The sequence below is a fragment of the Nasonia vitripennis genome (assembly GCF_009193385.2).
Source record: "Nasonia vitripennis strain AsymCx chromosome 1 unlocalized genomic scaffold, Nvit_psr_1.1 chr1_random0005, whole genome shotgun sequence".
In the NCBI taxonomy this organism is placed as follows: Eukaryota; Metazoa; Arthropoda; class Insecta; order Hymenoptera; family Pteromalidae; genus Nasonia; species Nasonia vitripennis.
Window position 1 is genome coordinate 3,769,901 of NW_022279591.1, and position 24,353 is coordinate 3,794,253.

General features: G+C 37.6%; 1 protein-coding gene across 7 annotated transcripts in view; it reads left to right on the top strand.

Moving 5' to 3' along the window:
* Positions 1-24,353, top strand: part of LOC103317675 (protein strawberry notch) — a 340,816-nt gene that overhangs the window by 124,067 nt on the left and 192,396 nt on the right. For all 7 annotated transcript variants that reach the window (XM_031920743.2, XM_031920738.2, XM_031920751.2 and 4 more), the window contains one exon: positions 2,153-2,433. In XM_031920743.2, coding sequence (XP_031776603.1) covers positions 2,153-2,433 — 281 coding nt within the window. The remainder of the gene's footprint in view (positions 1-2,152; positions 2,434-24,353) is intronic.

Here is a 24,353-nt window from a genome sequence, read left to right on the forward strand (position 1 = left end):
TGTACTAAACTTTAATACATAATGCAATATTAACGTTTATATTAAATAATATCTTAAATCCCTAGCGAAAAAGAAAAATGGAAACAACTGAAGAAAACAATTATGAACTGCAGATGACAGCAGAAAAATGTCGGAATTAAGACACAGACAACAGTAATCTTCTGTTGTCTTCAGTTTTATTTAGTTTGCTAAAGTTTTCAGTTGGCTTCAGTTTTTTAAGTATAAAATTTTACGATTTTGTTAATGAATAAAAAAAAATGAAATTGTTAATGAATGAAAAAAAAGAAACAATAACTATTAATAAGTGAAGATAACACTTTTACCATAGTTTTAAACAGTTTTCTTTATTTTATTATTGTTGACTTATAAATTCACTAGTTTTTTCCTAATCGAAACAGTTATCTTCAGATTACTAATGATTTTTCTTAACTTTTTAAAAACACGTCTTTAATAACATAATACATACAGCATTCGTGATTTCATATTCACAAATACATAGCTTTAAACAAAAAGCATATCTGCACAAATAATTATTTGCAGCATACCTTTTATTTGAACCGAATCTGCAGATTACATATTGTGATATGCATAAATACATACAGCATTCGTCATTTCATATTCACAAACACATAGCTCTAACAAAAAGATCATATCTGCACAAATTATTATTTGCAGCATCCGACATATCTGGACCAATCTTACTATATTATATGGTATTTGCATGCATACATATTATTAGTAATTAATTACTACAAAAATGGCATATATATATATATATATATATATATATATATATATATATATATATATATCTGTAGGATAAACATTCTAACTTTCTAAATATTGTTGTCAATTTTTCGCCTTTTGTAAAATTAAGAATTCGCACTTTCGTCTTTTCAAAAGTAGACATTAGTAAATTTTGACTTTGCGACGTCAATTTTTAGACTTAAGCGTTTAGAGTGTACACAAGGTGAGATACAAAGGATTTAAATCTTAATATCTTTTAAACTGATAGATTTCATAAGCTACTTTTTACAAAATTTTAACTTAATCAGAGCGTTTTTACTCCTGTAATCGTGCGACATAAAAAACTTACTTTTTTAGTTTTCGATTTTTAGCTCTTAAACTAGTTGTCGAAATGGTATGCAATTTTCGCAGCAAATAGATTTAATCGTTTTTTATTTTCATACATTTTTTATCAACAAAATGATTAACATCTCGCATGAATACACTGAATCTAAGACACTATAATAATGGATACTACCTGCAGCTGACTCAAACACTGAGTTGGGAGAATGTTATCTATCAAGATCATCACATTTAGACTTCACCATTGGTAATCTTGAACATACAGATCCACACTTTTATAAAAACATGCATGCCAGAATAGTATATATGTCAGTGAGTGTTGAGTGTGATTGTATGTAAATTTCTATGTATCAATATGCAAGGTTAGTTTAAAGCTCTTAACATATTGCCTTGTATTTTCAAAATTTATTGTGAAAACCTTTTTTTAGACGTAAATGATTTTAAAATTTACTGCTAAGAATAAATTTGATCAGTAAGTTTATGGTTTTTAGGGTATAAACCCATTTTTGAAGTCAAGTACTCAACATAATGTGGGCATATTATGTCAAAGTATCATGACATATTATGCTAAGAAAATGTGGGCACTGGTTATTCACCAGCCATATCTTATGGCCTATTTTCTACGAGCAATACTCACTATATTTTGGATAAATAAGAACTGTTATAATGATATTTAACCTTTAGAGTACCGGAAAACCGATATATCGGTTCATCCTGTCACATGAACGTTGTGTATAGTTGATACATGATACCAGACACCAATTTAGCCACTTTTCAAGGACGATTTCAACTCTCAAATCTTGGCCGTCTAAAGGTTAATGAACATACAGTTGTCTTTACGGAAATATAAAATATCTTCCGAAATACTAGTTAGTATGCGTTTTTTGAGGAATGGTATATCATGACATGGCACTTGAATATAATTTACCATTTATTTTAAATTCTATTACAGCATTCCTATATATCAACTTAGGTTATTTATATTGTTATTTGTATGATTATTTACAAAACAATATATGTGTACAAATTACTTTGTAACTAGTGAGAATATTTTTTATTTCAGTGGGTAGAAGCTATGGAACGATTTCAACGAGCAGCCGATCTTATAGATGCTGAAAATCGCATGAAAAAGACAATGTGGGGACAGTTTTGGTCATCACATCAACGTTTTTTTAAGTACATGTGCATTGCTGCTAAAGTTAAGCATGCAATTAATGTAGCAAGAGAAGCGGTTAAGTGTGGTAAATGCGTAGTCATTGGTTTACAATCAACTGGTGAAGCTAGAACCTTGGAACAGCTTGAAAAAGACGATGGAGAGTTAAATGACTTTGTATCTACTGCTAAGTACGTCAATATATTATTATTCTCATCTTTTTAATGCGTGACATTTTATTATGTGGATTTGAACGATGGCATTCGAGCTATACTTTATACATATATTTAATAATCTACAATGAGGCCAGTTTCTTGTCTAAATCGGTGTTGAATTCTAAGCTTTCTTTCTTGGCATTGTTTTTTTTTTTTTGTTGATCTGATATTACCTGCCACTTACAAAAATCCAAACGGTATGCTATGTAGAGTATGTTTCCATGAATCGTATTTTTGCATGTAAAAATGAAAGGCCATACTCAAATTTTTCTTCATTTTCGGTTCTTTCAGATACAAATCATTCATTTGTGAAGGTTTTGCTCCGCAAATGCAACACGTTGCACAAGAAGGAGAACCTGTTATTGCTTGGCATACTTTTCCATCTATCATTGTTAGTTTTAATGAGTGACGTATTTTGAATTGATTTACATCTGTATTTACAATTGAAGGCAATAGTAACTCGATCTTAGTTTTCATAGCATTAACATCAGCCACTGTTTTCTCACTGATTTCCTCGGCATACACAAAACTGATTGGCCGGCAATGCCTAGTCGAACCAAGTTGAGGGTTACGCCAAATTACTGTTGCACCTTCTGAAGTATTGACTTCTAAGATAAGTGGTACCGTACACATCATGAAAATACTTTCATCTGAGCTGGTTCTATCGGAGAATATTTGCTTAAACTGGCTATGATCTGATGATCCGTCACATCCCCATTTACTAGTCAAAACTAGAGAGTATTCAGCCTCACTAGTTTTGAAATTAGATAAAATATCCGGTATCTGTAGGAGACGTTTAGATGTATGATTTAACAGTTGTTGTAAATCAACGCTACCACCTTTTTCAAATATGGAGAGACTAGAAGATATTGGATAACAATTTTCTTTTGCTGAAAAAAGTTGTTTATAAGGTATAAAAATATCAACATTTTTTCCTTTTACCTGTTTGCGAATAGTATCATACTGCCACTTTGACAATTTTGCATCTTCATTCAGAACTATTGCTTCATCTTCGGTGACAGGAATTATTTCCTCTGAAACGGAATTATTCATAGAACAATTGGGATCCCTTAAAAGATCTTCAATTTGTTTCATTAAATGCTTTTTCCCAAAATCTCGTAAATTTGTATAAAAAGCTTTTTTTATTTCTTTCTGAGAAAAGCTCCTAGTAATGGACTGTATTATCCTGTATTTCGTAGATCTCGAACTGCCTTCAAAACTATCAATGACAGGTCTTCTACGCTTCAGGTTGTTATCAAAATTCACAACAAAGTTATCTACTATCCAAGATACATATTTTTTCCTAAATATGTGTTCTTTATTAAGTACAGCAGACAGTTTTGACTTTAAAGTGACCATAAAAGAACTCTCAAGTTTTTTTTTAACGATGCTTGATTTCTCATCGCTGAGCTCATATTGCGCTTTAATATAATCAATCAAGCAATTTACACTTCTACTTTTATTGTCTAATTTCAACAGTATATCACACAATATACCGTTTTGAATGGAAAAAGTATTCATTGTTAGGTTTCACTTAGAGGAGATGAATGAAAGGTAACTTTGATGCAGTCGTGATGATGACTACTCGAAAATTAACGTGAAAACTATATATGAAAACAGTAACCGTGAAAACGGCTGATAAGAAACTGTTTGCAACAATAATCGCCGGAATAGTCGTGAAAATGTATGTTTGAAAAAGACCGTAAAAATTATCTATGCAAACAGTAGCCGTGAAAACGGCTGATGAAAAACTATTTGCAAGGATAATCACTGGTGAAGTAGTCGTGAGAACGACTGATAATGATCGTGAAAATTATCTATACAAATAGTAGACGAGAAAACGGCTGAAGAAAAATTGTTTGTAACGATAATCGCTGAAAACTCCTAATATTTATTCCAGTTTTGAAGTCTAATTTCAATGCTTATTTATAATAATATTTAACCGTTAGCCTGCCACTCGAACGTGATCTCTAACACGGCAAATTTTTAACACCAAAAAGTACGCCAAAAATTCATGGATTAGTGCATCATTATGCCTTTAATGGCGCCACTTCGTTGACGGATACGAAAACTGGTGTCGTTACCGCCTAGCGGCCAAGCGCAGTACTACTGATGCGGTGATGAACGCTGCTGCACATATACGGGGAATTAAGTACTCAGTGCAAAACTAGACTAAACTGAAGTAGTTTTGAATAAAAAGATAATTTTGCAATAAATTGTTTAAATAAATTGTTTAAACAAATCAATTTTGCAAAACTAATGCCAGTTTTATAATCAGCGACCCCAATAACCACTTACAAATATATTTGTCCTTGATGCGCGTAGAGGAAGGTAGAGCCGGATTGAAATAACTTCTCACGAGGATATTGCGTAACGAGAAAGTTAACTTTATTTACAACGAATATTAGGCTAATAATTACTATGCGACTAGAATGTTCGGCGGCCGAGCTCAGAATGACGAACAGGTGCGCGCTACCTGCTCGCCACGGCGTGGCGTCGGCTTGGTGGCGCTCTCAGCTAGATGATGGCCAGACTCGTTACGAGAAGTCGGGCCTGGACTGGAGCGTCTATTTGCGCCGGCGCCGATGCTGCCCAGCGCTAACCGTCACAGCTACTCCCCTGCCAGTGCCAGACGTGGCCTGCGTCCGGAACCAAACGGTTTTCGTTTGCCTTTGGAGGGATGTGGCGACGGGCTGCGAAGAAGATGTTGAAGGCGCCAGGGCAGATGGCACCGGCGCTCGATGAGTCGGTGCGGATGGTGCTGGCGCTGAGTTCCGCTGAGCGGAGGGCTCTGACTCGGGCGATGATTGCGCGGCGTGCGCGGCTACTGGTTGTGGTTGCGCTGCTGGCGCGGCTGCTGGTCGTGCCTACGCTGCTGGCGCGGCTGCTGGAGGTACCTACGCTGCTGGCGCGGCTGCTGGAGGTACCTGCAGGGCTGCTGGAAGTGCCGGCGCTGCTGGAATGTCGGCTGCCTCCAGGTAGGCCGGCTTGAGCGACGACGTGGAGATCGTTTTGGCCACGCCGTTGATGTCGATGACATACGCCTGCTCGCTCAGCCGGCGAAGCACCCTGTGTGGCCCCGTATAGGGCGGTTGCAGCGTCGCCCGAACCGTGTCCACCCTCCTGAACACGTAAGCGCAGGTGCGCAAATCACGATGGAAGAATGTTGTTCGAGGTGGAAGATGCCTGGCGCCTGGGACAGCGCGGAGCCTGTTCATCAAGGCTCGTAATTCGGAGACAAAGGCGGGTGCGTTGACGTCTGGATGGTTCGCTGTAACAAAAAAGTCGCCCGGTACGCGGAGCGTGGTGCCGAAGAGCATCTCGGCGGGCGATGCTTGCACATCTTCCTTGAAAGTCATCCTCAGGCCGAGCAAGACAGTTGGAAGAGCTTGCGGCCAGGGTGTTGGGGCGCAACACATGAGTGCGGCTTTCAGCTTGCGATGCATCCTCTCGACGAGTCCATTGGCTTGTGGATGATATGGTGTCGTGTGCACGCGGTCTGCGCCGATGATGTTAGTGAGGGCGACGAAGAGACGAGCTTCGAACTGCGCCCCCTGGTCCGTCGTGATGGTGAGTGGCGTGCCGAACGAGCTGATCCAATGATCTACAAAGGCTCGTGCGACTGTCTCTGCCTGTTGATCTGGCAATGGGATGGCGTGGGGCCACCTGGAAAACCTATCGACGATGGTGAGATAGTACTGGAAAACCGAGCACGACGGGAGCTTGATAAGGTCCAGGTGGAGATAGTCAAAACGCGCATCCGGGGCTGCAAAGTCGCCTAGGGCTGTTCGGTTGTGCCTGTGGACCTTCGAATGTTGACAGGGGACGTAGGCGCGCGTCCAGCGGGCGATGTCCTTGCGCATGCTCGGCCAGAAGTACTTCTGGGTGATGGTCTTAGTCGTCGTGCGGATGCCAGGATGCGAGAGGCCATGCAGTGCGTCGAAGATGATCTTTCTGCGCTCTCGTGGGACGTGGGGCCGTATGATGTTGCCGTCGACTGCGCAGTAGAGCGAGGAGCCTTCGATGTTGAGCGGCTGCAACTTAGAGTCCTGGGCGTCGAGTAGGTGCGGCAGGTCTACGTCGTTGCGCTGGTCTTGAGCGAGAGTCACGAGGTCCATGCATGATGGCATCTTGATTGCCTCGACTCTGGAGAGCGCACCCGCAACGATGTTGTCGAGGCCTTTGACGTACGCTAAGGTGATCTGGTGCTGCAACAGATAGTCGAGCTGTCTGGATTGGCGAGGCGACACTTTCTCTGGTGGCTGCTGGGCTGCGAGTGACAGTGGCTTGTGGTCTGTCAGCAGCGTAAACGGGTGCCCCTCGAGGATGCTGCTGAAATGTTTGACCGAAGCGAAGGCGGCGAGAAGCTCCCTATCATAGGTGCTGTAACGCCTCTCAGTGTCCGAGAGCTTTCTGGAAAAGAAGCCTAGGGGTTTCCACAGGTCGTCGTGATCGTGTTGCTCCAGGGCTGCACCGATGGCGACGTCGGAAGCGTCTGTGAAAAGCCGAAGAGGGGCATCGCTGCGCAGAAAAGTTGTCATCGTTGCGTCAGCGAGTGCATTCTTCGTGGCGATGAAGGCATCTAGGGCTTCTTTGGTCCAGATGAGAGGCGAGGGTTTCTTCTGCTGTGGTAACAGTTTCAGCATGTCGTTGAGAGGCGCAAGCAAGCCTGCAGCTCCAGGAATACAGCGCCTGTAGTAATTTACAAGCCCGAGAAAGCGTCGAAGTTGCGATGTATCTGCTGGTTGCGGAAACGCTTGTATGGCCTCGATTTTGCCTGCTGGTGGTTTGCAGCCGTCTGCGGAGATGACGTATCCGAGGTAGGTTACTGAGGTAGATGTTGACTGCGACTGAGTAGACGTGCGTTGGGAGGACGGCGCCGGCTGCGTGATGGATGTTGTCTGCGTCGATGAGCTTCTTCCGCTGAAGGTCAACCGCTAAGCCAAAATACGCTAAAAAGTTCGCTCCGATGATAGGGTTGCTGACATCTGCGACGATGAATTTCCACGCCAGGGGTTTTGAAAGCGCCAGATCTAAGGACATCGCATGCGTGCCGTAGGTGTTGATGGTCGACGCGTTGGCTGCGCTGAGCGGAGCGGGCCGCGAACTCTCTGCTCCTTGAAGTACGAGCGGCATACGAGGGAGACTGCCGAGCCGGTGTTGATGAGGAAACGGAGTCTTGATTCCCGGTCGTACACATGCAAGCGCTGCTCTGACGCTGCGTCAACCGCTTCTGCTTGCGGGTGCGGGGGCTCATCTAGTTTCCCGCAGTTGGATATGTGCAGGGTTGCTTGCACTGCGTCGCCTCGTGGTTGAACGTACGGTGGTACCAGCACCAACCGTTGTTCGCCGCGGGAGTGCCTGGAGCTACCGTATTCGCCTGGCGAGGGTGTGAGCGCGAGCGGGCGCGGCCTCTGTTGTTATTGTTGCTGTTGTTGCTGTTGTTGCTGTTGTTGCTCTTGGCGATGGCTCCCGTAAGCGACTCAAGGAGCGACGTTTGCCTCTGAATGGTGACAAGGAGCTGCGCCATGCTGCGGGTTGACGGCGTTGACGCTCATCTCCGGAGCCATTAGCTGGTCGGCGAGGTTGGCGAGCTCGTCCAGCGAGGTCGCATGGAGTACGCGATACATGCGGCTGGCGTATGGTGGCAGCAGGTCGAGCCACTTGACCTTGAGGGCCCCGTCGGAGATGTTGTTGGCGAGGGACCTCATGTAACGCAGGAGCTGCGAGGGCCTGCGGCCCTCCAGGCGGACCTCGTTGAGCACCTGGTGAAGCTGGGTTTCCGCGGAGACCGCGAGGCGCTGCAGGACAGCCTCACGCAACGCCTGGTAGCGGTTGGCAAGCGGCGGCTATAGGATGATGTCGGAGACCTCCTGCGCGACATTTTGGGGCAGCTGCGAGACGACCAGGTTGTAGCAGTTGCGGTCCGATCGTATCCCGCTGGCGTCGAATGCGGCCTCTACCTGTGCGAACGACAATCTGGGGTGAAAATTCCAGTATGTTGGAAGATTGCATCGCACGGCAGCCTCGACCGGTGGCTGTGGTGGTGGAAAAATGCCACCAGCGGGCATAGGCGGCGCCGGTGGTACACCGTTGTGCCCGTTCATGCCGTTGCCTTCTCGATCGGCTAAGAGTTGATTGTCGGAGTTAAAATTCCGGAGCGGAGAATGCTGGAGCGATGCACGAATCATATCGGGCACCGCTTCGCCGGAAAAATTGAGAGCGCGTCGAACGGCAGGTAGCGCTCTAGCGTGGCGTTCGAGCGAGTAGCGGAGCCAGCGAGAACGCGCGCGGTGGATCGGTGACGATGATCGGCGCGCTGGCTCACCCGAGGGCGAGCGAATGCGAGAGACGCGCGCGTTGGCGGGCTTGCCGACTCGGAGCACCGCACCGGCGGCGCGCAACAGGTATTACGCGGCGCTTGAAAAAAAGAGCGACTCAAGGCCGCGAAAAAGCAATACCTGTTGCGTTGATGTTAAAAATCTGGTGATGTAGGTGAAGCTGGCCGCCAGGCGCCGGGAGCGAATACAGCGGCGAGTTGACAGGGCCGCTGGATCGGAGTCGGAGTAGGCGCGCGTCTACGGCGATGATGTTGCTGCTGCTTTACGCCTGCTGCTCTCGCTGACAGGGAGACGGCTGACGGAGCCGCGCCGCGGACACTACGGCTGTACAGGGGCTGAAGGTAGGCTCCCTGTTGATGCCGCTGCTGCTGTGGTGAACGCCGAAAGGCGCGCCTGGTGCTGCTGATGGTGTTGACGGCGACACCGCGCTCTCCGCAAAATAAAAGAAGACTGCTACTCCGATGTCCCTCGCCACGGTGCAGTGGCTGTAAATAGGCCTAGTCGCTCCGTCGGAGGAAGATAAGAACAAGAAACGCCGCCGTCGGGCTGTAGAGAGGCTGCGACGGGGCGATGTAGTCGAATGACTAAATAAATATGTCTCTCGTGGCTCTGCGCAGAATGCCGAGAGAGAAATTGGTTGGCCGCCGAACACGAGCATTTAATATTACTCGCGTCGCGTTCGATTCGAACGCGAGAAAAGCCGTTGGCTCTGCGGCGCACTATAGGCGATTTCAGGAAAAGTATTGTCAAAATCAAATTGCGCCTGTCAGAAAAGTGCTAGGGACCTAATATTTTTTTTTTTAGAATGAAGGTTGTACTTCTCAGATATAGAGAAAAATATCAGAATATTGTTTTCTGATGATGTCGAGCCGGGGCACCTATGAAAAGTACGAAATTTTAAGAAAACGGTATTTTAGCTACTTGTTAATGCATTAATATGCCATAAAAATGCATTTTAAAATAATTGGGAATTTTTGAGACAGCATATACTATTTTTTTAATTAATGAATGATTTTTTTTACCTATATAACCTAAAAATTCATCTATTTCGACCTATTATACTAAGAAACGTGAATCCGGGACTTAAAATTATCATAAATCACGGACCTCTAATTCGATTAGCTTCGAATATTATATTCTAATAATACGGCACTATATAAACAAGAAAACATGTTATTTTAGTATTCTAACCTACAGGAATTTTAAATCTGAGAAGTTTCATTCTGTAGCATGAACGATTTCAAAGTTAACACACATAAAATTGTTGATAAAATAAAATATTATTATTCTCACCACATATAACGTACATAAATTGTTGTATATATATATATATATATATATATATATAATTATGTAACCTAGACTATTACATTACATGTTAACGCTATAGTATTTACACGTTATATAGTAACAATTAGCAACGAAATAATAACTATGTGATATAAGTATTCCATTTCCAATTAATATGATAACCTTCTATTATTTCATAATAATTACATTATAGATTCTTCATCAGAATTATCATAAGTCATATTACTTTCATCATCACTTGTGTTCTGGTTTTCTTTTTTCCACTCTTCTTCGTTCATAATATGCCTATAAAATAGATTGAGGATGAAATCATAATTCTGAGCTCATGACAAAATTAAATTCGTAAATAAACTTACGTTTGTTTTAGATAGTTAAATGCCTGTGCATTTTGAAAGAATATGTGCTTCTTAGCTAATTTTATTCGATTGCCTATGAACATCAAAGATAGTTTTGGGTTACTCATATGCACTGCTCTGTTAAATACATCCGTAATTCGTGCTAATCTACTTGTCTGTCTGGAGTGTTCTGTCATATTTCTGCGATAAAACTTATGCCAAAACTCATTAGCATCTTCAGCATAGTATGCTAAAGGCATAGGAAATTGCCTGGAAATTTGACACTCATGCATTAAAATTTTATGAAGCGTTGGATTCATTCGACACCATGGATACGTATTGTAGTACAGTTTATATGTATTTATACAGAACCTTTCTAACTCGTCTAATTTAAGCTCCCTTTTGCATTTAAATAAAGTTAATATAGTTACAATATTTTGAATCAAATCTTCATGAATTTCCAATGACCTTGCAAATTTTTTCAGATCTTCAAAACATCTACGAGCTATATTTCCAGTATTTGTTGTTCCATGGCCTTGTAATACTTGGTCCAATCTAACTCCGAAATCAATGAATACTTTTTTCTGCACATCTCTTTTTCGATATTGATGTCGCTCTGAAAATCGTAGAATGTAATAAAATTAATAAAAAACATTAATAGCATTTATTGATTAATTAGGTAGTTGCTTAAGGCTCTAAATAACCCCGTCAAAACGATCAACGTTGATTCAATGCTGATTTCAATATTGATTTCAGTCTGAAATCACCGTTGATTCAATATTGAATCCACGTTGAATCAACATAGAATTTGTCCGAAAACGCAACGTGGATTCAGCGTTGATTTCAGACTGAATTCAGTGCTAGATTTCAAAGTTCAATCAGAGTTGAAATAAAATTTTCCCGAGAGCACAGAGAGGTCCAGTTGAGGGTCCAGTCCAGTATTATTATAAAAATCATGATAGAGTAGGTTAATTTTCGGTTATTCTCTATAGGATTCCGTTTATGTTACATTATGAGAAATGTAAGTGTCGAAATGGCTAAGTGGTCAAGTCATTCATCTACTATTCAAAAGGTCTCGGGTTTGAGCCCAGGTATTAGCGATATTTTTTTTACAATTATTTATTTCAACTCTGATTGAACCCAGAAATCCAGCACTGAATTCAGTCTGAAATCAACGCTGAATCCACGTTGCGTTTTCGGACAAATTCAATATTGATTCAACGTGGATTCAATACTGAATCAACACTGATTTCAGACTGAAATCAATATTGCAATCAGCATTGAATCAACGTTGATCATTTTGACGGGGAAAACATCATGCGCATAATTATTATAGACGCACCTTTTAGCGGTTCTCGAATATCCCACGTTTTGAATGTCATTCTATAAGAAATGTTTAGGAGATGCTCAAATGTATTAATTTCCGCGTGCAATAATCCCAAACCATACTTCAGTGATTCAGCAACAGGAGTGAAATTTATGCCCAATTCTCCAAACTGATGAGAAGTTATCTTAAAAATTGGACATCTACTGGTTGCTCTATTTCCCACTATTACATTTAAACATTTGCCATCAAAAAGAGTTTGTGTAACTTCATAAGAAACGCAAATGTTTTTTCCATTGGACAGACTAAATTTATAAGAACTGAGATTCTTTATTTCATTTTCTAATCGATTGTATTCACGTATGGTCGAATCATCTGTTTCTTTTTCGAATGCAATCCTTAATGGTCGACAAAGCCTTACACTTTGAGGAATTGAATTGATCCATGATTTTCCATCAGACTTATTAGAGCTTATTTTAATGATAATGAAGCTTGTAACGAAGAGGGACTACTCGGAAGATTCGCTTTCATTTACAGCATCCTTACATTTTTTATGTACATTTTTATGGCCTGAAGAACTATCGAACCCTACAGTTACAGAAAGCGTTAAATCAATCAAGTTGTTGACACTCAAATCCAAAGCAACTGCGTTGCAAAGTCGCTCACTAGTTTTATTTAACATCTCCTACATGGATACCACAATCTGTACCTCGGAAATATCGTAACCATTTGGTAGGCATTCGGACAAAGCTTTGGAAATTCCTGAATAGCAGGGATAAATGGGAGCATTTCTCATTTTACAATCTTTAGATAAACTTATGTAAGAATTTTTATTCAAGTTTTGCTCTAAATAAAATGCTGCAGCTGAATCTGCTGTATGTTTCAATATATTTGACTCACACTGTTGATTATTCTCATTTTGCGTTCCATTGGATAAATCAGTATCATCTACGGTGAATTTCTTTGCAAGACTTAACGCTATTTCTAAAATTTCAACATCATTTTGGGCGAAGCCACATACCTTTCTTGCTCGTCTATATTTAGTAGATATAGAGTAATCTGATATTATGGTATATCTTCCACCATTGGAACCTCTTCTGACTTTTCTTGGTCGTCCTCTATTATGCTTATTTTGTCTTTTTCATCCGCCCATCTTATGAATTATATCGATATATGATTTTGTGAATAGCGTGTATGATCTTCAATAAATTTAACATATACAGGGGGTATGGCGAAAAAAAATTGATTCTAGCCTTCTGCAAGGAAAAATTTTTAAGATGAATTTTTAAATTTGCGTATCTTTATTAAAATAGAAATTTTGGCATTTCTTCCTTTTTGTCTTTTTTGTGTAAAAGTAATTATATGATATCACTCACGATTTATTCTCATAATTTTTGCACCTAATTTTAATAAAAAAAAAACAACAATATATTTTTGGAAAGATGTGCATTAATTTGTCGGAATTTATGCTGTGATGAAATTGTGATCTTATTTTATTTAATTATTTTAAGTAAGTATTTATCGTATGCTACAGAAATTTATCGAAAAAATGCCACAATAATGAGTTTTATCAAAAACTTAGCCTAATTCTGTGGATTTACGGCCAAACGACTTTAATCAATTTTTTGTAGTTTTTAGATATTAGCAAATTTAATTTTTTTTTTTTTGTAATATGTACTCAAGTTATTTTGCTTTTGAGCCACAGAATCATTTTCTTTTATTATCTTTGGCGACAGATTCTAATTTTTCAATATTTTAAAACTTACCGTTTGAACAATTTCGTAAATGAAATAACACTTGCTTTTTAAAAATAATACTTTATAAAAATTACACTTTGTAAACAATAATACTTTGTAAAAAACAACACCTTGTGAAAAATAACATTTGCTTGCTTTTCAAAACTAGGATTTACATAACTATATATATTCTTTAATTAGTTATGGGAAACAACGTCTTCTGTTAAAGTAGTGCATAGAGTACATAGATTTTATGCGCAATTTTTTAAAATGATTTTTCTTTTTGTAATATTTAAATAATGTCAATTTTCGATAAATATGAAATTATTATGAATGCATATAAAAATAATATAAATATTATATAATATATTTTTATGTACATTCATAATATTTAAATGATCAAAACATGACAATATTAAATATTACAAAGAGAAAAATCATTTTAGAAAATTGAGCATGAACTCCATATACTCTGTACACTACGATAACATTTGAAAAAATAATGACAAATAATTAAAAATAATAACAAATAAGATCACTTATCACTATATCCATTTCCAAATAAAAATTAAATATAAATTAATAATAATCGATAATAATTAAGAAATTAAACAAAAACAAAATTCTTTTAGAAAATATAAAAAAACAATTAATTGCAAATAATGACAGAAAAATTTATATAATTTTGACTATTAGTATTTTTTGTTATATCCTAATATTTCCTATTATCTGATATTATCTATATAAAGTAATGGTAAGTGGTACTTATATCACATAGTTATTATTTCGTAGCTAATTGTTACTATATAACGTGTAAATACTATAGCGTTAACATATAATGTAATAGTCTAGGTTACATAATTATATATATATATATATATATATAACAATTTATGTACGTTATATGTGGTGAGAATAATAATATTTTATTTTATCAACAATTTTATGTGTGTTAACTTTGAAATCTTTCATGCTACAGAATGAAACTTCTCAGATTTAAAATTCCTGTAGGTTAGAATACTAAAATAACATGTTTTCTTGTTTATATAGTGCCGTATTATTAGAATATAATATTCGAAGCTAATCGAATTAGAGGTCCATGCTTTATGATAATTTTAAGTCCCGGATTCACGTTTCTTAGTATAATAGGTCGAAATAGATGAATTTTTAGGTTATGTAGGTAAAAAAAATCATTCATTAATTAAAAAAATAGTATATGATTGTCTCAAAAATTCCCAATTATTTTAAAATGCATTTTTATGGCATATTAATGCATTAACAAGTAGCTAAAATACCGTTTTCTTAAAATTTCGTACTTTTCATAGGGCTCGACATCATCAGAAAACAATATTCTGATATTTTTCTCTATATCTTAAAAGTACAACCTTCATTTAAAAAAAAAATTAGGTCCCTAGCACTTTCCTGACAGGCGCAATTTGATTTTGACAATACTTTTCCTGAAATCGCCCATAGTGCGGCGTAGCATCGGTAGCGTCGGATGAGACGCAGACGTCGTCCTTCTGTTCCGAGTGTGAGTTTGAATTCGGGGTCACCACTTTGGAACTTGGATGTTCCTATATTTGTCCTTGATGCGCGTAGAGGAAGGTAGAGCCGGATTGAAATAACTTCTCACGAGGATATTGCGTATCAAGAAAGTTAACTTTATTTACAACGACTATTAGGCTAATAATTGATAAAAACGTTAAAATATTGAAAATTCATATCAGCTTGGGGTGTGTAGCAAATTTGTATAAAATATATTTTAATATTATAGTAAACATATATAATACATTAATGAATTTATATAATTTATGATAATGTTTGTTCAAAACATCTATTTGATTCTAAGTTACGGTTGATTTGAATAAATTTATATTGTTTAATATTAATTTTTCTTTCTCTACTGATAAACTCATGTGCGTGCTCTTTATATAAAGAGAATAATGACATAATGATTTTTGTCATTTCATATTCACAAACATATAGCTTTGAAAAAAGGATCATATTTGCAGAAATGATTATTCGCAGCATTCTTTTGATCTTGACTAAAACTGCAGATTACATTTTGTGATATGCATGAAACCATACGGCATTCGTCATTTCATATTCACAAACACATAGTTTTTAAAGAAAGATCATATCAGCACAATAAAATTATTTGCAGCATGCCTTTCAATCTGGACCAAATTTGCTAATAACATTTTGCGTTAAGCATAAATGCATGCAGCATTCGTCATTTCGTATTCACAAACACATAGCTTTGAACAAAAGAGCATATCTGCACGAATAATAGTTTGCAGCCTCCTTTTTTTCTCGACCAAAACCGCAGATTTTATCTTCTGAGATGCATGTGCGTCATGACATATTCACAAACACATAGCTTTAAAAAAAGGAGCATATCTGCACAAATAATTATTTGCAGCATCCCATTTATCTCGTCCAAAATTGCAGCTTTCATCTCGTGATATGCATGTGCGTCATTTCATATTCACAAGCACATAAAATTAAATAAAGATTATACCTGCACAAATAACTATTTGCAGCATCCCTTTGATGTCTACCAAAACGGCAGATTTTATCTTGTGATATGAATGCATACTTACAGCATTAGTCATTATATGCCACGAACACAAAACTTAAAAAAAAATTATAACTGCACAAATATTTAATCGCAACATCCCTTTTATCTGGACCAAATTTACTGATTACATCTTATGATATGCACGAATACATAAATCCTTCTGACCTAAACATTTTTAAAAAATCGTTAGAGTTAGCGTTTTTTCATCTACTTTCGATTATCGAATGGCACTTTTTTAAATTTCGACCTTAAGAAGAGCTGTACGCCCCCTAACCTCAAAGAAAATACTTTATTAGGATTAAAATGCTTATAACTTTTCACAGGAGCGGTCATTTTAACCAGCCAGGGCTTAAGTTAAAGCTCTTTTATTTTACTTCTAATTAAAAAATTTATATTGAGTGCCTGTTTGTTAGTTAGCGATATATATTCTTATCAATTACGACTGTATTTCCCTTCTTGTTTTCCATATATATATATATATATATATATATATATATATAGCTAACCAACAAACTGGGACTTAGTATAAACTTTTTAAACAAAAGTAGAACAAAAGAGCTTCAATTTAAGCCCTGAATGGTTAAAAATGTCTGTCTGGGTCGATAGTTGTGAGGATTTTAAAAAAGCAAAATGGCGCAGGCTTTTCTTTGACCCAGTTATTTGAGATTATTCGTAGATATGTTTATAAGTGAAAATGCTTATAACTTTTGACCCAGGCAGTCATTTTCAACTATACAGGGCTTAAATCAAAGCTCTTTCATTCTACTTTCGTTTGAAAAGTTTATACTAAGTTCCTGTTTGTTGGTCAGCTATATATACGAGAATCAAGAAGGGGAAGCAACAGTCGGAATTGATAAATAAATATATATATATATATATATATATATATATATATATATATATATATATATATAGCTAACTAACAAACAAGGACTAAATATAAATTTTTAATCAAAAGAAAAATAAAAGAGCTTTTATTTAAGCCCTGGCTGATTAAAAATGACCGCTCCTGTGGAAGGTTATAAGCATTTCAATCGTACTAAAGTATTTTCTTTGAGGTTAGGGGGCGTACAGCTCTTCCTAGGGTCGAAATTTAAAGAAGTGCCACTCGGTAATCGAAAGTAGATAAAAAACACCAACTCTAATGATTTTTTAAAAATGTTTAGGTCAGAAGGATTTTTGGGTACAACTCTGTCTCAATTGACGCGGAATGCCATATGTATATGTGTGTGTGTGTGTGTGTGTCATAATATGTGTCAAAAATATAAAAAAAAATTAATTAATTGCGTCTATTATTTTTTTTATTTTTTTAACAGCTTCCAATCTACATGGACCAAATCTTGAAAATGTTTTTTAGTAGGAATGTATATTTTTATCATATGTACCTGTCTATACTATTAAATAGTTTTTTGTTTATAAAATACATTACGTTTTGTGGGATAAATGCAAAAAAAGGACGGTCGGACGCACATTTTTTAAGTTCTTTCACTGCTAAAAACTAATTGAAATTTAATACATTTGATTTTTTTTCGGTAACTTGAATGATTTCAGTTCAAAAAACATTTCTACCGTAAAATAGATCGAATTTTTCTTTTTACGAGTTTTGGAGGGTTTTTACAAAATTGACCAAATATAAAATTTTAATATAGTGTAGATTTAACTTGTTAGTATAACCGAATAATATCAGTCAATACATCTAAATCGGAAATTATCGGGAATAAATCAATGAAATCAAGTCTCATAATTCTCTCTCTCTCTCTCTCTCTCTCTCTCTCTCTCTCTCTCTCTCTCTCTCTCTCTCTCTCCGAGAAAAAACGAGAAAAAAATCGTTTTTATGCATCTAAAGTGAATGACAAGCTTCTCATTTCGAGCGTAAGAGCCATTTCCTTTCATTGTAGGCTCCAACTTGTAGCGAAGGTTGTCAGTTATTGTGTAACGCAGAAAAGCGTGTATTTTCAGTATTTGATCTATTTCTCTGAATCGAATCAATAAAATCATTTATAGCACAGTGTGGCTAAAATCCGCTGTTAAGTCACGCCTATCTGTGACTAAAGTAGTCCTTTATTGCACCGTGTTTATAACACTCGCTACGCTCGTGCGCTAACCTCACGGTGCAAATAAGGACTAATTTAGTCATGAATAGGCGAGACTTGCGGATTTTAGCAGTCTGTGCTATAAAATTTTATACGATACTCTTGACTTAAATGGTTCAGTTTTACACGGCGTTTAGCGCCCTCGCTACGCCGTGTAAAGAAGAACCATTTAAGTCACACGTATCGTAATGTACTATTAAAATTACTTAAAATTTGTATTATTCTTTCTCTCTCGTTCGCCTAGCTATAATTAATTAAGGGGATACAACACCTTAAAACTTAAAAAAAATCCATTTTTTTATTGCTTATTTTGACAGGAAATTTTCTGTAGAACACGCTCCTGAAACCCGTTTATCAAATGAAAATTTCCCGCAAAGTTATAAGCAAAATACTAAAACAAAATTACCATTTTTTCGTAAAATTGCATATTATTCATTTTTTGCATTTGCATTTTTCAAGTTTTATAAATTTAATCTTCAAGAAATTGTCATTGCAAATGTGAAAAATACTAGTTTTTGAATTCAAATATCGCGCGCTCGCGTGCCACCTGTAGGAAAGTTAGAATCAATATGTCGGAGAAGGACAGAGCGACCGTTCTGCTGTTCTGCTAGCAGACAGCAAATATTTTAAAACACAGCTGATATAGTCCTGGTATGTGTTTTACACTATGTAAACACAGCTGATGTCTAAATACATAAGAACAGCTAATATTTTAATAAATTTTATTCGAATATGTGAAAATAAGTGTAGTGTCTTTGGGTTATATCAATAACTTAAAAAAAAAGTGTAATGCTATTTGTAAAAGCAGAGCAGCAGAGTGATTTTGTTATGTTATATTGTGTAAGTTTTATAAACAGTCTACACGGAAAAATGTTTTTAGTGGTTTTCCGTACGCCTGGAGAAGTAGCGAGTTCTTGATTCTGTGGCAGCGCGTTTTGCTGTGCTGGAATCCGTTTTTCGGATTCCAAGCAGCGAGTTTTGACGAGCTATCCCGCCAGCCAGGCGGTAGACTAGGAATAGTGGGGAGAAGAGAGACAAAGACATAAACAGTAAACACGCGCGCTGATTGGTCCACGTGTAGTGACTTTGGAGAGTGGGGCATGCGTCCGAAAACGTCGTGGCGTGCATCCGAAAAACAAGTTCCACGCTTGACATGGAAGCGAAAAATCGCTGAAAACCTTTTTTGGTGTAGTGCTTGAAGTATTGTTAAGAAATGTGTGCATGTAGAGTTCTAAAGACAAGTGTGCGAGTACGCACATTGGCAAAAAGTACTCTCAAATAAGAAACAAGAAGAGGATAAGAAGATTCTTTGGAAGTGTGCCTTCTTATATTTGGTTTTCTCTTTCCCCCCACCTCCCCCTGTTCTCGTTTACCATATCATCGATGATTTTTGCACTAACACGAGCAGGTTCTTTACCAACAGACTTAGCGCTACGCCTTACAAGAGGTAAAGCACTACGAAATAAACTAAAGTAACTGGCAATACCAGTCTGATAAAGTCTACGGCCAATTGTGACGTAATTGTCCCCACTACCGCCATTGCCGAAACTGACTTAGTGGATAAAAATTTACTGTACTTAGACATTTTTTAATTTGTATGCTTCAACTGATGTGTCACCGTCAACATGCCGCAGTCAAATGGGACATGTTCATTCTCGTCTCTTATATCTTAATCATTCCGTCCAATATGTTTGACAGTCCCTCCAGGGCCTCCAATGATGCTGATGAAGTCGCCAATCTTTTCTCTAGATACTCAAGTTCTGTTTTCAGAACTGATTCTTTAAGATGGTTTACTCGGTCAAAAGAGTAGTTTTAGAATTTGGAATTTTCAAATACTATTTTAAGAAAATCACTCAAATTTTAATAAACAAACTGATCTAGAGCCGTTTCGGTAAATCGTATCATAAGTTTTCCTACACGGAAAATAGTTCGCAGGCTTCGTGGCGCTATTGACAGCGTCGAGAACGCTGTATTGTGCAGGCCCTCCCCACTTCCGTGCATCGCGTGGCAGGCTGTGCGCAGCTTCTCCTATTGACAGCGTCGAGAGCGCTGTATTGTGCAGGCCCTCCCTACTTCCGTGCATCGCGTGGCAGGCTGTGCGCAGCTTCCCCTCTTCTGCGATACAGCCTGACCGATCTTGTGACGCACGTGTTTTTTCGTGCGATGTTTGCGAAGTCGAAAAGTATAGTGAACATTTTTCCGGAAAATTGTTCATAACTTATTAATGCACCACTTTAGCGAAAAACACCTTGCGGATTCGGTTTCAGGGGGTCAAAATACATTAAAATACCTTGGAGGATCCTTGGACCTCAATGGCCCACAGCCACTTATGAACAGCGCCAGGAGTCGTTCCTTCCGCTCGAGTTCTTGACTTCACAAACGTCACACGTGCGTCGCAGGGTCGGTTAGACTGTAGCGCAGAAGAAGGGAAGCTGCGCACAGGCTGGCGCGTTTAATTCAGTCAACCACAAGCGACTTATATCGAAGCTGTGGATTTTGGAATTGCGTGGCAAACTCTTGGATCTTATACGTTCTTATCTAACTGACTGATCGCAAGTGGCCAGGGTCAATGGGGTAGTATCATCCCCTGAATGTATGAAGTCTGATGTTCCTCAGGGCTCCCCCTTGGGACTTCTCCTTCTCTGCATATATATTGACGACCTCGTACTGAACATCAAATCTGCGCAAATCTTAATGTATGACGACGATATAAAAATTTGTATGCGTGTAACCTCAACTGAGGACGCTCTTAGACTTCAGAAGGACCTGGATACTTTCTCTGCGTGGTTGATTGACAACAGCTTTTTTCTCAATGTCAGTAAGTGCTCAGTTACTTCATTATGCAAAAGCAGGTCCCCGTTGTCATTCGACTACCGCATTAACAGTGTTGGACTGCTTAGAGTGGAGTCGATCAAGGGCTTAGGTGTGGTCTTCGATTCGACACTGATATTTTCTCAGTAAGTCGATGCTGTAATCTCTAGATCCCTCTGTATGTTGGGTTCTATCAAGCAATCCACCGTTGACTTCTCGGACTCCTCTGTAATTATCTACTTATTTAGATCTCTAGTACTACCTCATTTGTTATACTGTCCTCAAATCTGGTATCCTCATTGCTATTATCTAATCAACAAACTAAAATCCATATGTCATTCTTTCCTCAGATACATAGCTTATAAACTTGGTAAACCTTTACATAAATTTTGTCACAATTACTTAGCAATCTCAAAGGAGAACGACCCAACGGTTGACTCGACCCTTTATCAATTTGACTGTGTGATGACGTACAAGATCATTCGTGGTCTCACCGACAGTAAGTACCTGAGCAGTCTTTTTGTCACTAGGACAGCCGCGTATCCGATTACAAATTTTAGAGATTTAAATGAAAGCACCTTTACCTCGAATCTAGGCTTTCACAGCTCCATTAACCGTATTAAGTGTCAGTGGAATTCACTTCCCCAAAGTGTTCAATGTAAAGAAACTGTTTCACAATTTAAATCTTCTGTCCGATTTTTATCCTTAGCTTACTAGCTATGTGATTTAATTTCTTGTATGCTACGGAGCTGTACTAGCTTACCCAATATTCTTAACATTCCTTATTTACATCTGTTTCACCTCATCGCTTTATTGTATTAATGTCATTCGTTTTTCTTCTTTTTTTTTGTAAAGGGCGTTTCGCTCATTTAATAATAAATAAATAAATATCTAGGACTTTTGATCCATTCAGAAGCATAATGATATATTTTTTTCGAGTTATACTCGTCAAGCTTAAACCCTCTTATCCTACTCATCCCGAGTTCTACGCACCTAACATCGGAGGGAGGCTCGAGAGGGAATCTAAAAACGTAAATCAAAAATGCTTAAGCCCTCTTACCCCACTCTCTCCTACCCATCTAACGTTGAAACTAAAAAGTTAAAACATAAATGCCTAAATCCTCTTATCCCACTTACCCCGAGATTTAACGTAAACGTAAAACGTATATGTTAAAAGTAGAAAATAAATACAAGCCAAAACAATTTTTTTTTACTTCATATGTTGTAATTTAAGTTATATTTTTATATTTTTATTGCTTTCTCTTAGAGAAAGCTTCGTAATAGTAAAATTTGAAGTTTCGCTAAAACTTCGTAGAAATGCATTTGGAGGTGTTTAGAGTTCGAATCATGCGTTTTTAGAAAATTTCCGTGCTGATGACTGTGTGTGTATGTACGTATATTATTATAATTCTGAAACCACGCGGCCGATCGTAATATAATTTGGCATGCATATGTGTTTTCTGATTCTGAATTCGGGATATAAAGAATTTATAGTTATAACCATTTTATGTCCATTTTTCGATTTTTGAAAAAATATTTTTGTCTTATTTGTAATGATATAAGTCATTTTATTGATTATTTTTTGACCTAAAGATCGAAAACTAAAAAAAATGTTTTTTTTATGTTGTACAGTTAAGCGAGTAAAAAAAGGCTTTAATTAAGTTGAAATTTTGGGAAAAGATCTTTTGGTTATTTCAGGTAAGTTCTTCTCGTAGCTTATGAAAACGATTAGTTTAAAAGATATTAAAATACACCCTGCATATCCTCTATAACTGAAAATTATTATTTTTGTTAAACCTTATAACTCGCTAACTAAAGCTCTGAATGTTTTGACAAAATTCATGGTTTTATGAGGTTATGAGGTCTATTTGTGATATAAATTGCAATTCATTTCATTAAGTAGAAATGCAAAATGCCTCATCCAGTACAGGCGTGAGCATAAGCAATCTGATACAAGAATTTTATTTATTGGAACTATAAATATAGTTGGAGGAAGCTACAGTTTTAAAATAATTTTTGTGATTCTATTTCTTTATCAGCGTTAATATTTTTCGTTTTCGCTTTTTTAACTAATGTTACTTGTAATTTCCGTTTAAACATTTTTTTTAAATTAGTTTCTATGAATTATTTTATTTTATAGATTATGGCGTTATCTCTAAATTCATCAAGATTCTTATAGTAAGTGCCATAATAGTTGGAAAAATTTCCTTGTTCTATTTCATTTTTGTACGATGTTGTCGCACAAACTCTTCTATTTCGTTAATATTCTCTTGACTGATTGTTTTAATTGTTACTTTATTGTCTAAATTTTGAAACATAAAGATATTTTTCAAATATTAAGGTATATGAATATTTAGGCAAGTTTTTATAATTTTCCAATAGTGGGTTACGATACGTGTGACTTAAATGGTTCTTTTTACACGGCGCGTAATTAGCACCCGAGCGAGTAAGTGCGTTAAGGGGATGTCGTCGTTAAAACACTGTTTTTCTATTACATATAACTTTTTAAATGAAGCTTGTAATGAAAAACCGAGCTTGTAGCGCTGCAGTGTAAGGTTTAATAAATCATTCTACTAAGGGAAATTTCGATCGGACATTTAGTTTTTCTAAAATCTTGGAAATACGAACAGATGTTTACGCGTGCTCACGCGATTATAGCGCCATCCTTAAAATTTATTGTTGCATACAACTTTTTAATTAAAGCTTGCAATGAAAAACCGAGTCTGTAGCGCCATAGTGTTAAGTTTAATGAATCGTTCTACCAAAGGAAATTTCAATCGTACTTTCTGTTTTTCTGAAAGTTTGGAAATATAAAATACCACGTGGTGGAGTTGGAAAACTTTAGCGACTACATCCCCTTAAGCTCCGTGTAAAACTGAACCATTTTAGTCACTAGTATCGTATACAATTTTATAGCACAGACTGTTTAAGTACGCAAGTCATGCCTATTCGTTTATCTAACCTCAAGATACAATTATGGACTACTTTCATCACAGATAGATGTGACTTAACAGCGGATTTTAGCCGCACTGTGCTATAAAATTCTTTACTTAGTTTTAACTTTTAACCTTCCCTCTAGAGCCTTCCTTAAATGTTGATGCGCAGATCTCGGGGTGAGTGGGTTAAAAGGTTGAAGCATTTTTATTATAACTTTTTAGCTTTCTTCTAGAGCCTTATTCTGATGTTACTTTCAGCATTTTATGTTTGAATTTTTTTGCTTCCCTCTAGGGCCTTCCTTTGACGTTAGTGCATTTTTGTTTTACGTTTTTAGATTCCCTCTCGAGCCTTCCTTCGATGTTAGATGCGTGGAACTCGAGGAGAGTGGGGTATGAGGATTTGAGCAGCTCTCTCTCTCTCTCTCTCT